This window comes from Dama dama, chromosome 25 (assembly GCF_033118175.1).
Source record: "Dama dama isolate Ldn47 chromosome 25, ASM3311817v1, whole genome shotgun sequence".
Classification (NCBI taxonomy): domain Eukaryota; kingdom Metazoa; phylum Chordata; class Mammalia; order Artiodactyla; family Cervidae; genus Dama; species Dama dama.
In genome coordinates, this window is record NC_083705.1 from 16,911,520 (window position 1) to 16,923,679 (window position 12,160).

Here is a 12,160-nt window from a genome sequence, read left to right on the forward strand (position 1 = left end):
ATTATCTGGGTCTTGAAGATCTTTTTTGTACAGTTTTCTGTGTATTCTTGCCATCTCTTCTTAATATCTTCTGCTTGTTAGGTCCCTACCATTTCTGTCTTTTATTGAGCCCATCTTTGCAATGAAATGTTCCCTTGGTATCTCTAATTTTCTTGAAGAGATCTCTAGTCTTTCCCATTCTATTGTTTTCCTCTATTTCTTTGCATTGATCACTGAAGAAGGCTTTCTTTTCTCTCCTTGCTATTATTTGGAACTCTGCATTCAAATGGGTATATCTTTCCTCTTCTCTTTTGCCTTTAGCTTCTCTTCTTTTCTCAGCTACTTGTAAAGCCTCCTCAGACAACCATTTTGCCATTTTGCATTTCTTTTTCTTGGGGATGGTCTTGATCATGCCTCCTGTACAATGTCATGAACCTGCATCCATAGTTCTTCAGGCACTTTGTCTATCAGATCTAATCCCTGGCATCTATTTGGAATCAGTTTGAGAATAACTGGTATTAATTCTTTTAATGCTTGGCAGAATCTGGCAGTGAAACTATATGGTTCTGGACTTTTGTTTGTTGGGAGGGCTCCGATTATGGATTCATATCTCCTTACTAGGAAGTGATCTATTCATATTTCTACTTTATGATTCAGTATTGAAAAGCTGGTTGGATGTTCCTATCAATTTATCTATTTCTTATAGGTTGTTCAATTTGTTGACATATAATTGTTCATAGTAGTCTCTTGTGATTCTCTGTATTTCAGTGGTACTGGTTGTAACAACTCCTCCTTTGTTTCTGATTTTATTTGAGCGCTCCTTTTTTCCTGGTGAGTTTAGATAAAAGTTTGTCAATTTTGTCTATCTTTTCAAAGAACCAGCTCTTAGTTTCACTGATCTTTTTTCTTAGTCTCTATTTCTGCTCTGAACTTTGTTATTACCTTCCTTCTACCAACTTTGGCCTCTGTTTGCTTTTTTTCCTATTTGCTTGAGGTATAAAGTTAAGCTGTCTGAGATTATTCTTTCTTCTTAAGGTAGGCAAGTATCACTTTGAACTTCACTCTAAGAAATGCTTCTGCTGCATCCCATTAATTTTGGTATATTGTATTTTCATTTGTTTCAAGGTATTTTTTTACTTCTGTGATTTCTTTGTTGACCTATTGGTTACTCAGTAGCATGCTGTTTAATCTGTACATATATGTGAATTTTTTAGTCTTCTTGTAACCAATTTCTAGTTTCATACTGCTGTGGTCCAAAAAGAGATGCCTGATATGACTCCAATATTAGATTTATTATGACTTGTTTTTTAACCTAATGTATGATCCTGGAGAAGGTTCCATATGCAGTTGAGAAGAATATGCATTCTGCTGCTTTTGGATGGAATGTTTTCTAATTATCTGTTACGTCTATCTAGTCTAATGTGCCAGAGGAGCCTGGCAGGCTACAGTCCATGCGGTTGCAGAGTCAGACACGACTAACTGACTAACATTAACACTTTACATGTAACAACCTATGTAATAGTCTGTTTTAAGTTGCAAACAACTTACATTTGAATACTTTCCAAAGTTCTACATTTTTACTTCTCCCAATTTTGTTTTTCACGTCACATTTTACATCTTTTTATCTTGTGAATCCCTTCACTAATTATTGTAGTTATTTATTTTTTTTTACTACTTTTTGTCTTTTATCCTTCATATTACCTATATATGATTAATCCACCTCTACTTTGTATTTATCTTTACCAGTAAGATTTGTACTTTCATACTTTTGTTACTAATTAGCACCCTTTCCAGCTTAAGAAGTCCCTTTAACATTTCTTGTAAGGCCAGTTTATTAGTGATGAACTCCTTTAAATTTTGCTTGTCTAGGAAACTCTTATCTTTCCTTCAATTCTGAGCAATGACTTTGCCACGTAGAGAACTCTTGGTTAAAAACTTACTTTGAACATATCCCTCTGGCCTGCTAAGTTTCTGCTGATGGTCTTAGGAGAGTTCCCTTGGTTTTTTCCATTACTGCTTTTAAAATTCTTTTTTTTAAACTTTCAACATTTTAATAATTTGTCTTAGTGTGAGTCTCTCTGGGCTTCCTGGATCTAATGTCTGTTTCCTTCCCCAGGTTAGGGAAGTTCTCAGCTATTATTTCCTCAGTAAGTTTTCAGCCCCTTTATTCTCCTTCTGGAACTCCCAAAATGTGAATGTTAGTTTGCTTGATGTTGTCCAATAAGCTATGTCCACTTTTTAAAGCTCTTTGTTTGTTTCTGCTGTTTCATTTAAGGTGAGTTTCACTGCCCTGTCTTTGCATTCACTTGTCTTGTCTTTGCTTCATGTAGTGTCCGTCCAGTACATATTTCAAATCAGTTACTGTATTCTTCAGTTCAGCGACTTCTATTTGTTACTTTCTTTTGTTTTCTATTTTTTTGTTGAAATTCTCACTGTGCTTATCCATTCTTCTCCCAAGTGAGGTGAGCATTTTATTACCACTACTTAGAACTCTTTATCAGGTAAATTACTTACCTCTGTTTCATCAAGGTTTTTTCCCTAAGTTTTTATCTTATTCTTCTGTTTGGAATATATTCCTGTTTCCTCATTTTACTTGATTTTCTGTGCTTCTTTGCATTAGGTGAAATAGCCATCCCTTCCAGTCTTGAATGACTAACCTCTTGTAGGAGATGAACCTTATTGTTCAACCTTGCCTTAGCTCTTGGTTGCCTCTCAAACCTTGGTGACTGTCCAAGCAGCCTATTTTATATTTACTAGCTCCTGGTGATCAAGGGTGTGCCCAGACCTGTTAGTGTTCCAAAGCAGGAAATCTGCCAGCATGTAAATTCAGACTGATTAGGAAGCTAAGACCCTCAGGCAACAGCTTTGAAAGTAGGGAAACAGATATAGTCCTGTGGGACTGAACACAAGGGTCAGCCCTGCTGGCCACCCGATCAGGTGATCTGGAGATGTCCCCTGGTTGACAGTCATAAAAATCAGGGCTCTGGACGAGTGTGTAAGTTCCTTTCTGGGAGAAACTGGAGAGCTGGGGTGAGGCAGAGGGAGTGAACTGACTGCATCCCCAAGCCTATGTTCTCCGAGAACATACCTGCAGACTCCTAGATGTGCATCAAATTTGAAGCCTGTCCCTTGGGCTGCTGTTCTAGGCTAAGCAAATGAAGTCTTTTAGAGAAAGCCTACAGGGGTTTTTCAGTCCGCTTTCTGTGCATTACCCTGGTGGCAATAGCCTGCCAAGAACTGTCTCACTAACTGTTATAGTTCTGTGGGACTCAGAATTATAAGCTACCCTGGCCTCCAGAGCCAGGAGAACAAGGGGTGTCCCCTGGGCTGCAGCTGCAAAACCTGGGGCACCAGGCATCTATAAAAATTCCCCTCTAGTAGATACCAGTGTTGCAGAAGACAGCACAAAGATGACACCCACCAAGGAAAGGGTGGGGGGGAGTCTTAAATAAAAAAGATAGCACCTGCCAGCCTTAGCATGAGAGAGGGAGAGTCCACTGGTTGGAGGATAAAGTGGCACCCACCAAGAGAAAAAATCTATAGTAAAAATAAACATAAAGTGGTACCTGTTTGCTTCAGCAAAGTAGAGGGAGAGAACAAAAGAGGTGCCCGTCAGCACCTCATTCCCTGGAGAGTGTTCACCTCATGCCCTGGCCCTTCAAACTGACACTTTAAGATCAGCAAATAAATCTTCACATGGTCGCTTGTATGCTAGAACCTAGAGTGCATAAGTCTGCATGCAAGCCCTTTAAAGCTGGTTCTCAGATCCCTGCAGCCCTTGGTTCCTGTGGATGTGAGCTCCACTGGTTTTCAAAGCCAGATGTTTCAGGGACTTGTCTATCAAGTGCAGGTCTCAGAGGCTGGGTGTCTGTGCTGGTTACAAACCGTTTGTTCCTCAGGAAGAAGCTCCAGGTTTCTGAGTTCATCCAGGTCATAAATAGGCTGCCTTGCTGGGGTTGAGGCCTGTGGTGAAGCTGGATCTCAGCCTCTCCTACTTGCCTCAATGTGGTCCTTTTCTTATGTGCTCATGTGAAGAAGCCATTTAGCTATCTTTCAGTCTCTTTAAGAGGGAACGTTCCACATGCAGTTATAGATGTGGTGTGTCCCTGGGAGAAAGTAAGTTCAGGATCTTCCTGTGTTACCACCTTGGACACTGTTTCCAGCTCTAATTAGTTTTTTTTTCTGATGTGAATATTTTTCTCCATTAGTTTCCCTAAATGGTTGTTTGAAAGCTATTAATTTTTAATATTAATTTCTTAAATAACCACTTTGCTAAATTCTCCTACATCACTTTTTAAGTCAATTCTCTTGAGATATATTGATATCAATATATCTCTTGATATATTCAGAAACATATCACCTGTACTAATAACTTTGGTTCTCTCCCATATTTATCACCAATTACTTAATTCTCTTGTCTAACTACACTAACAGATCTAGAAAAATCTTACATACTAATAGGAATAATGCCATTTCTTTCAATGCTTTAGATATTTCATTATTAAGATATGCTAGTCTTTTCAGGTGAAGGACATATTCATATATTTATATTTACTCAGTATTATAATTGGTAATAGGTGGTGAATTTGATCAAATTGGTCAAAATCTCAATAAGCTTATTAAAAGACTTTAAAATTTTGAAATATCTTTGCATTGCTCAAATGAACTTCATTTTGGCTGTGACATGTTATTTAATGATATGCAAGATTCTATTTGCTAATATGTTAATTGGATATTAAAATATTTTAATGTTAATGATATGATACTTACCTGATACTTTAATACATCTACATTATAGTAAGAAGCAGCTGGATTTTGCTCTGATAGCTTCTTGAGGTAGACAGTAACAGCTTGCATGTTCATCCAGAAATCTTTTGTATTAGAATCACACTGTGATGGATCACTGTATGTATAAGAAATATTTTCATTATTTTATTTATCTTTATTCTCTGCCTCTCTGTAGTAATTTGGTGACTTGGGAAAGACTAGTAAAAATGAACCAAAAGATAGGATAGAAAAAATTAAAGTTAGGGGATAAAGAATGGTACACAGTAGGAGGCTGCCTAAAAGATGTGAAGATGTACAGCAGAGAAGAATTTAACAATAACTGTTACCACCACCAGCACACATAAGACAAAGACAGCAAAAGGCTTATTAATCATAATAATTTTGGTACTGTCTTCAAACTATTATTGCTTCAAAGAAGAAAGAAAAAATCTCTTAAAAAGGGAATTTCACCTTCAAAACAGAAGTACACAAACCTGAACACAAGTTGTGCATTTGGAAGAATTTGTTCTAGTCTGCTGATATTTTTCACCCTGAAGCAGAGCACAGCTGGAGATGGATTACTGGTGAAGACTTTAATAACTCCACTTGGAAACGATATTGTCATGTCACCAGTGATTTTCACAATACACCTGAAAGTGGAGATTGTGAAAAATTTAAACAGTTTATAAATAAGGCATTTAAATCTCCATTTAAAGCATATTTAATTTAAAAGGGGCTTTATTTATATATATAGCATTTTATCATAATTATGGATGAATCATTTCTTAATAAAAAATGATTAATTGTGAAATGATGTATTCATCTAACACCAGTCTTTCCTAGAATTAAATTCCAAACACAAATGGAAGCACACTGATAATGCTTGCTCAAACCATCCCCTGGTGGTCTCATAAGGCCACTGCTTCCCTGGTAACACTATCTCCAGCTGTAGCTATTTTCCCCTCCAAACCCTACAAAGTGCTGGGACTGATGGTGGCAGTGGTAGATGCCTTGCTTCTCACTGCTTCTTACAACTATATATCCTTTCTTCCTTCTGAAAAACATTCTTTTGAAAGAAGAACCACCTTCTTTTGAAAATTCAAACCATCAGATTATACTACTATCACAACCCTTCAAATCATTTTTAACATTTCATTTCCTAAAAATTTCAGCTCCTGACCCACTGTCAATCTGTCACTGTACCACTACTCCTATCATAAATTTTTAGTGATTTCAATATCCACACAGATAATCCTCTCAATACTTTGGTTACCTAGTTCTTCAGCCCCTTACCCTCTATGATCCTGCCTTCCAGCCTACCTCAGTCACACTTCAGCCCCTCTATCATCTCAGTCTGACTGCCCACTGATCAGTTAGTGGGGAGTCACTTCCTACGTTTCTAAATCATTCCGTCTAGTACTGCATCTCCAACATCATAAAAAATCTCTATAATCCATGTTCCTTCTAGCTTTTCCACTAATCTTCACTCTTCCTTCCGTTCACATCCTCAGTTTCCCTTCACTGAGACTCCATGGTCCATCATTACGCATACTCCTTGCATAACCCACCCCTTGGTTCTCTCTCATTAGACTATGCTTGCTTGGCAAAAGTCTTAACTGAATCCTGCTCCTCACCCCCTTCTATATGGCTGAACGTGACTAGAGAAAAACATATAACTATACAGCCAGAACTCTCAGTTGGAACCCCCTTAGTATTGGTATAGGATATTCGACTACATTCATATTTTCTTTCTCCTTTAACCTGTAAAATATCACCCCCTCCACCTGCAGTCAATGACTTTCCTTTAAATTTTATGAAGAAAATAAAATGAGAAAAGAACTTCCTCATAGTCTCACTGCTAAAATCCTAAATCTCCCTTAGGCTGAAGCCATCTAAACCTTCTGCCTTCCCTTCTATTTCAACAGATAATAAGTCTATGCACCTAAGGTTAATCCTGTCACTTCTGTCCTGTAGCACATCTCATACTGAAGAATTTCACTCATGCAATTGTCCCCTTTCCTGCAGGTTCAATTTTTCCCATAAATATTAGATTTTTCCCACATGCATACTGAAATGCCTATTATCTTTTAAAAACACAAAAACTAAAATTAATAAAAGCCTCCTCTGATTTCTCTCCTGCTACCGCCCACTTTCTCTGCTTCTACTTAGAGCAAACTATCCTAAAAGAACTGCCTAACATTTGCTCTCTCTGAATACAGCTGTCTGTGTTTGCATCATCTCACGCTCCTGAGTTCCCCTGAAGCAGGCTTTCATCTCCACCCGTCTACTAGAGCTGCTCTTGTGAAGGTCATTAATGACCTCTATAATGTCAATGATCAATTTTTCTTGACCTGACACCTGCTTTCATGAAAGAGTTTATTCACAGTTTCTGGGACACTGCTCTATTGGTTCTCTCCTCACCTCTCATATTGCTTACTGTCCCAAACTCCACTGCTGATCACTTAAACACTGGGGGCGGGCGGGGGGGGGACGGGGGGGCGCAGGACTTAAGCTCTCATCAGATCTCTTCTTTACATCCTAATGCCCCAGTTTAAAGTGTCATGTACAAACGAATAACTTACAAATACTTTCTCTCTAATCTGAACCTATCTCCCTAACTCCAGAATCATGCATTCAACTATCATCAACATCTCCACTAAGCTGTCTTAATAAGTACTTCAAATTTAGCAATCTACACCCTCAACAATCTTGACAACTCTTCTTTTCAAAATATACTCAAAACTCCCATTACTACTCACATCTCCTCTGCTAATACCCTTGTACAAACAACCATCACCTCTCACCTGGACTCCACTGGTTAACCCTTTCTCTCTGCATCTACTCTGACTTCTTCTAGTTTATTCTCCATACAGCAGGCAGAGCGCTACTTCAAAAATAGAGGTTAGTAACTTATCACTTCTCTACTCAAAAGTCTCGACTTGCTTCACACCTCACCCAGAATGAATTGCAACCTCGCTATCAGGGTCTACAACACCCAGCTTGGTCTGTCCCGTCTGTGGACTTATCGTGACGACCTTCCTCTTTGTTTACGTCTACTCAGTGACATGGTTCTCTCTCTGCTGTTTCCTGAATATTTCAAGTGTGCTTCTACCCGAGTCCCTTACACCTCCTAGAATGCTCTTCCCTCAAGTTATGTGCATGGCTTGCTCTTCCCTCAATGTCTTTCACACATCTACTTAAATCAACCTCAAAAAGGTTTTCTCTGATCATTTTATCTAAAATAGTAGCTGACTGTTGTTAACTGTTTATCCCCTTAACCTGGTTTATTTTTCTTCATAGCATATTATCAATACCTCTACTTTTCATAAGTAACATTATTCATTCAAAACATTCATTCATAAAATATTTGAGCACTTACCATATGTAAGACTCTGTTTTAAGTGCTGAGGATACTTTAGTAAACAAAAGTTCTTCTCTACAGAGCTTACATTATCTCAAGAGAAAACTAATAAACTTTCTTTCACGACAATGAAAACTTATAATAGTCTTACACATATTTAGCACTAAAATATTTAATGAATGAATGTTATACATGAAAAATAAATAAGAGTGATCATTTACCCGAAGATCATTTTCTTAAAAGAGGTTAAACTAATCCTTCAAGAGTCTGCTGTAAATAGATATACACTGTAGGTCTCTCTTGCAAAAATCACACTTTCACCAAAGATACACATTAGGTGAAGATTCAGAGTTCTATCCCCATCTAGGCCAGCTGCCACAATCCTGTTCTGCTTCTGCTGCTGCTAAGTCGCTTCAGTCGTGTCCAACTCTGTGTGACCCCATAGACGGCAGCCCACCAGGCTCCGCCGTCCCTGGGATTCTCCAGGCAAGAACACTGGAGTGGGTTGTCATTTCCTTCTCCAATGCATGAAAGTGAAGTCACTCAGTCGTGTCCGACTCTTCACGACCCCATGGACTGCAGCCCACCAGGCTCCTCCGCCCATGGGATTTTCCAGGCAAGAGTACTGGAGTGGGGTGCCATTGCCTTCTCCGACAATCCTGTTCTACAGATGTGTTAAACAACAGATGTGTCACACTGGTCATAAAACCTGGCCAAAAAGGTACATAAACTAGAAAAAAGCCAACATTATTGATTATAGTGGCTTCTTACATCTGAAAGACAATCTCTAAATGACTATATTTGGTAGCAAAAAGCAAGTAAACAAATAACAGAAAACCCTAGCCTACAGAGAATCAAAAGATAACTCTCAAAATTTACCACCAAGTCCCCTGTCCCCTGCACACACACACACACACATCTTTTAAAAACTAACTTGGTGGGATCTGCCCCTTTAAAGTAGGCATTAACAGACTCTGTGAGGGCAATTGCCACAGGCAGGGTGTCTTGATTTCCAAGGCTGACAGGACTGGGACCTCGTGACACACCTAGAATAAACACAAATCATCTGTTAAGCCTGTAGAAAGATATTTATTGAATACCAAGACAGAGTGGAGTCAAAATGTTAGCTTGTCACAATTAACTCTATTACTGGTTTCAAAGATGTCCCAAGTATAAATCTGGTTAAAAAACAGTATGAAACAAACTGGACAAATAAAAAGTCAGGAAAACATGTCACACTTTTAATGGAATGACACAGAAGGGTTGGGTTAAGGAATGTCAGAGGGGAAAAAGCTCTTCACATGAAGAGCTGAAGTCACTAAAATATGGCTTCAAAACCATTCAGATATTAAATTCTCTCCGGTTCTACCCACATATATAAGGTAATTAAACTGGATTTTTCTACTTAAAGGATCTCTATCCATTAGGTACTTCTAAATGAGCAATGTAATGTGATCGTTTACTTATCATTGTGTCTGTATGTGTGTGTGTGTGTGTGTGTGTGTGTGTGCACACGCTCAGTCATGTCTGACATTTTGCGACCCTATGAATTATAGCCTGACAGGATCCTCTGTCCATGGGATTTTCCAGGCAGGAACACTGGAGTGGGTTGCTGTAATTCTCTTTTACCTCTTCTTTGTCTAATGCTTGTACTATATTCCCATATTATCCTTCCTTGAAATATGACTAATAACATCATTTGGGTATAACATTCCTGACATAAAGTTCACTTAGTAAGATACCTTTAGAGACAAATCATACATGTTTTAAAAGCATAACAAAATGTAAACAATGCATGTGTATTTTAAAAACCTATACAAAGTATCTGGTTTTACTTCATGACAGAAAAATCCCTTCAAATAGTGCATTGCCTTTTTTTTTTTTTCTTTACAAATGTACTCTTCTCATTTATGCCTTACCATTATTGTTACTGATTGGAAAGTGGACCGTTTCTTTTAACACATAATTTATGATGCAATTTTATAGAAATAAATCAATAATTATTCACTGTTAAAAAAATAACCTAGATCAACACGTACCTCTGAAATCTAAATGTATGTTTTTGATATGTAAACACTATACAATGTTCACAGCCACCAGGTATTTTTATTTCAATGTTAGTTACTTTGTGATACCTAGAATATTATTTCTGACAAAAATCAGTTTTCTTTGCCTTGCAACTAAACTTAGTATCCTACAAACAACGAGAAAGAGCTTTTGTTACCTTTAGAGGACAGGAAGATTTTATAATGTTAAAGATTTTGACAAATTATGATTTAGAAGGTTCTTCATAATTTAAAAAAAAATGGCTCAGTGATTAAAAATACACAGAAACAGGAACTGCTGGTTCTAGGTCACTGGGAAAGTAAATCCTCTCTAACAAGACAACTTAAAATTTCATACAAAAATAAACTCAATAATAAAATGTATTCACAAAATCACAACAGCTACTATTTACTAAGCACTAATATATGCCAGACACTTTGCCAAAGAGGCATGGAAGAAATGGTGCCTTTTTGAACCACAGTAGTTTTTTTTTGTAAATCAGAAACATACTTTGTGGGTGATAGGCTGAGTGATGAAAAGACATGAAAATGTGTCTGAAGAAGTGTTTATGACCCAGACAGGACATGGAGGACCTTTAATTTTATCCTTCTGGCACTAAAAGCCACTGAAAATGTTTAAAAGAAACATGATTATGTTTTTCATTCTGCAAGATCACTGAACACAGTGAATCCTGGATTGAAGATACAAATGCCTTGACAGGGATTCAAGATGAGGCGAGAGATAATTAAATGAAGGGCTTGATCAAGACGAAGTAGTTTCTAGGATATGTGATTACAACTATGCAAACACACATTCATGCAGTGGGAAAATTTCACTGTAAATCTAAATTAGTTCAATTTTTTAAAAAATATATTTTTCTAAACTAGAGAGTCACTAGAAATTCAGGAAAGCATATTTTCAGAGAAAGAGGAAGGCAATAGTAATCTTTTATTAAAGAAAATTATATTTTCCTAAATATGAAATTAATCTTTTCCCTTAAATAATCTACAAATACTGTGAGTATTTACACACAGTCAGGGGTAACATTAATGTCTGCTACTGCTCTGACATTAAAAATCAAAAGAACCTACAAAGTTATTCTTTTCAATTATCCAATTTGGGCATATAAAATGACAGTTCTTGAAATAGTTTCCCCATAAATTGTAAAGCCTGTTATTGAAATACTGGTGAGAAGGAAAAAGTATTGGAGAGTTAGGGAAAAAACTCAAAATCTACTTAACATTTTTGCATATCCTCCATTTTCCATTTTTGTTTCCAAGACCATACTGCATATGCATACTTAAAACGTTTGACATAGGAAATATGTACTTAAGTCCCTAAAAAGTCTAAATGTGTACTGTATTATTCAGAATAACTCACTGTATAGAAATAATTCCTTGGATATTCTTTTTAAGGATAATATGCATTCTGACTTAACTGTTGCATATTTAAACACTGTATGTGTTTTGAAAATGCACACAGAGAAAGCTGAAATAAAGAGTACCTACCTTTGTAACAATCAATGAATGTATTTTTGTGGAATTCCTTTCAGCTCAGGCGTGAAAAACAGGTGCTTACCCCCTACTACTTCTTGCCTCCATGCCTCTAACTTCAGCTCACTGTATGAGTGGTTTTTGTATGATAGCCTTTGCTTTGGATGTCTTTATAATATAGTTTTCTTTACACTCATATATTCTTTCTGGTTCTTTCTGGTTATTTCCTAATCAGTTTTTCTCTGCTTCTATTAGCTCCAGAGGTAATATTTATTGTTATATCTCAATAGGAAAGAAGAGCGGGGGGATGGAAGATAATGCAAAAATACTGCATATTTTTATAATTTATCCAGTATCATCAATAGATCCTGTATAGAAACTGGACATAATTAGTACAAAATTGAGATAGTTAAACCTTAGAGTTATTCTTGATTTCTGAAACACCATACATTGCTGGAAAAGGAAAAACTGGGTAACAGTATTTTAGATGTACTTCAGGATCATTAGTCAACAC

The 12,160-nt window shown here is 37.0% G+C and overlaps 1 protein-coding gene across 1 annotated transcript in view; it reads right to left on the reverse strand.

Annotated features, from left to right (window-relative positions):
• Nucleotides 1–12,160, reverse strand: part of FCHO2 (FCH and mu domain containing endocytic adaptor 2) — a 128,624-nt gene that overhangs the window by 15,627 nt on the left and 100,837 nt on the right. The window contains exons 20-22 of the mRNA XM_061129563.1: nucleotides 9,042–9,153; nucleotides 5,241–5,396; nucleotides 4,750–4,882 (exon numbers count right to left, since the gene is read on the reverse strand). Coding sequence (XP_060985546.1) covers nucleotides 4,750–4,882; nucleotides 5,241–5,396; nucleotides 9,042–9,153 — 401 coding nt within the window. The remainder of the gene's footprint in view (nucleotides 1–4,749; nucleotides 4,883–5,240; nucleotides 5,397–9,041; nucleotides 9,154–12,160) is intronic.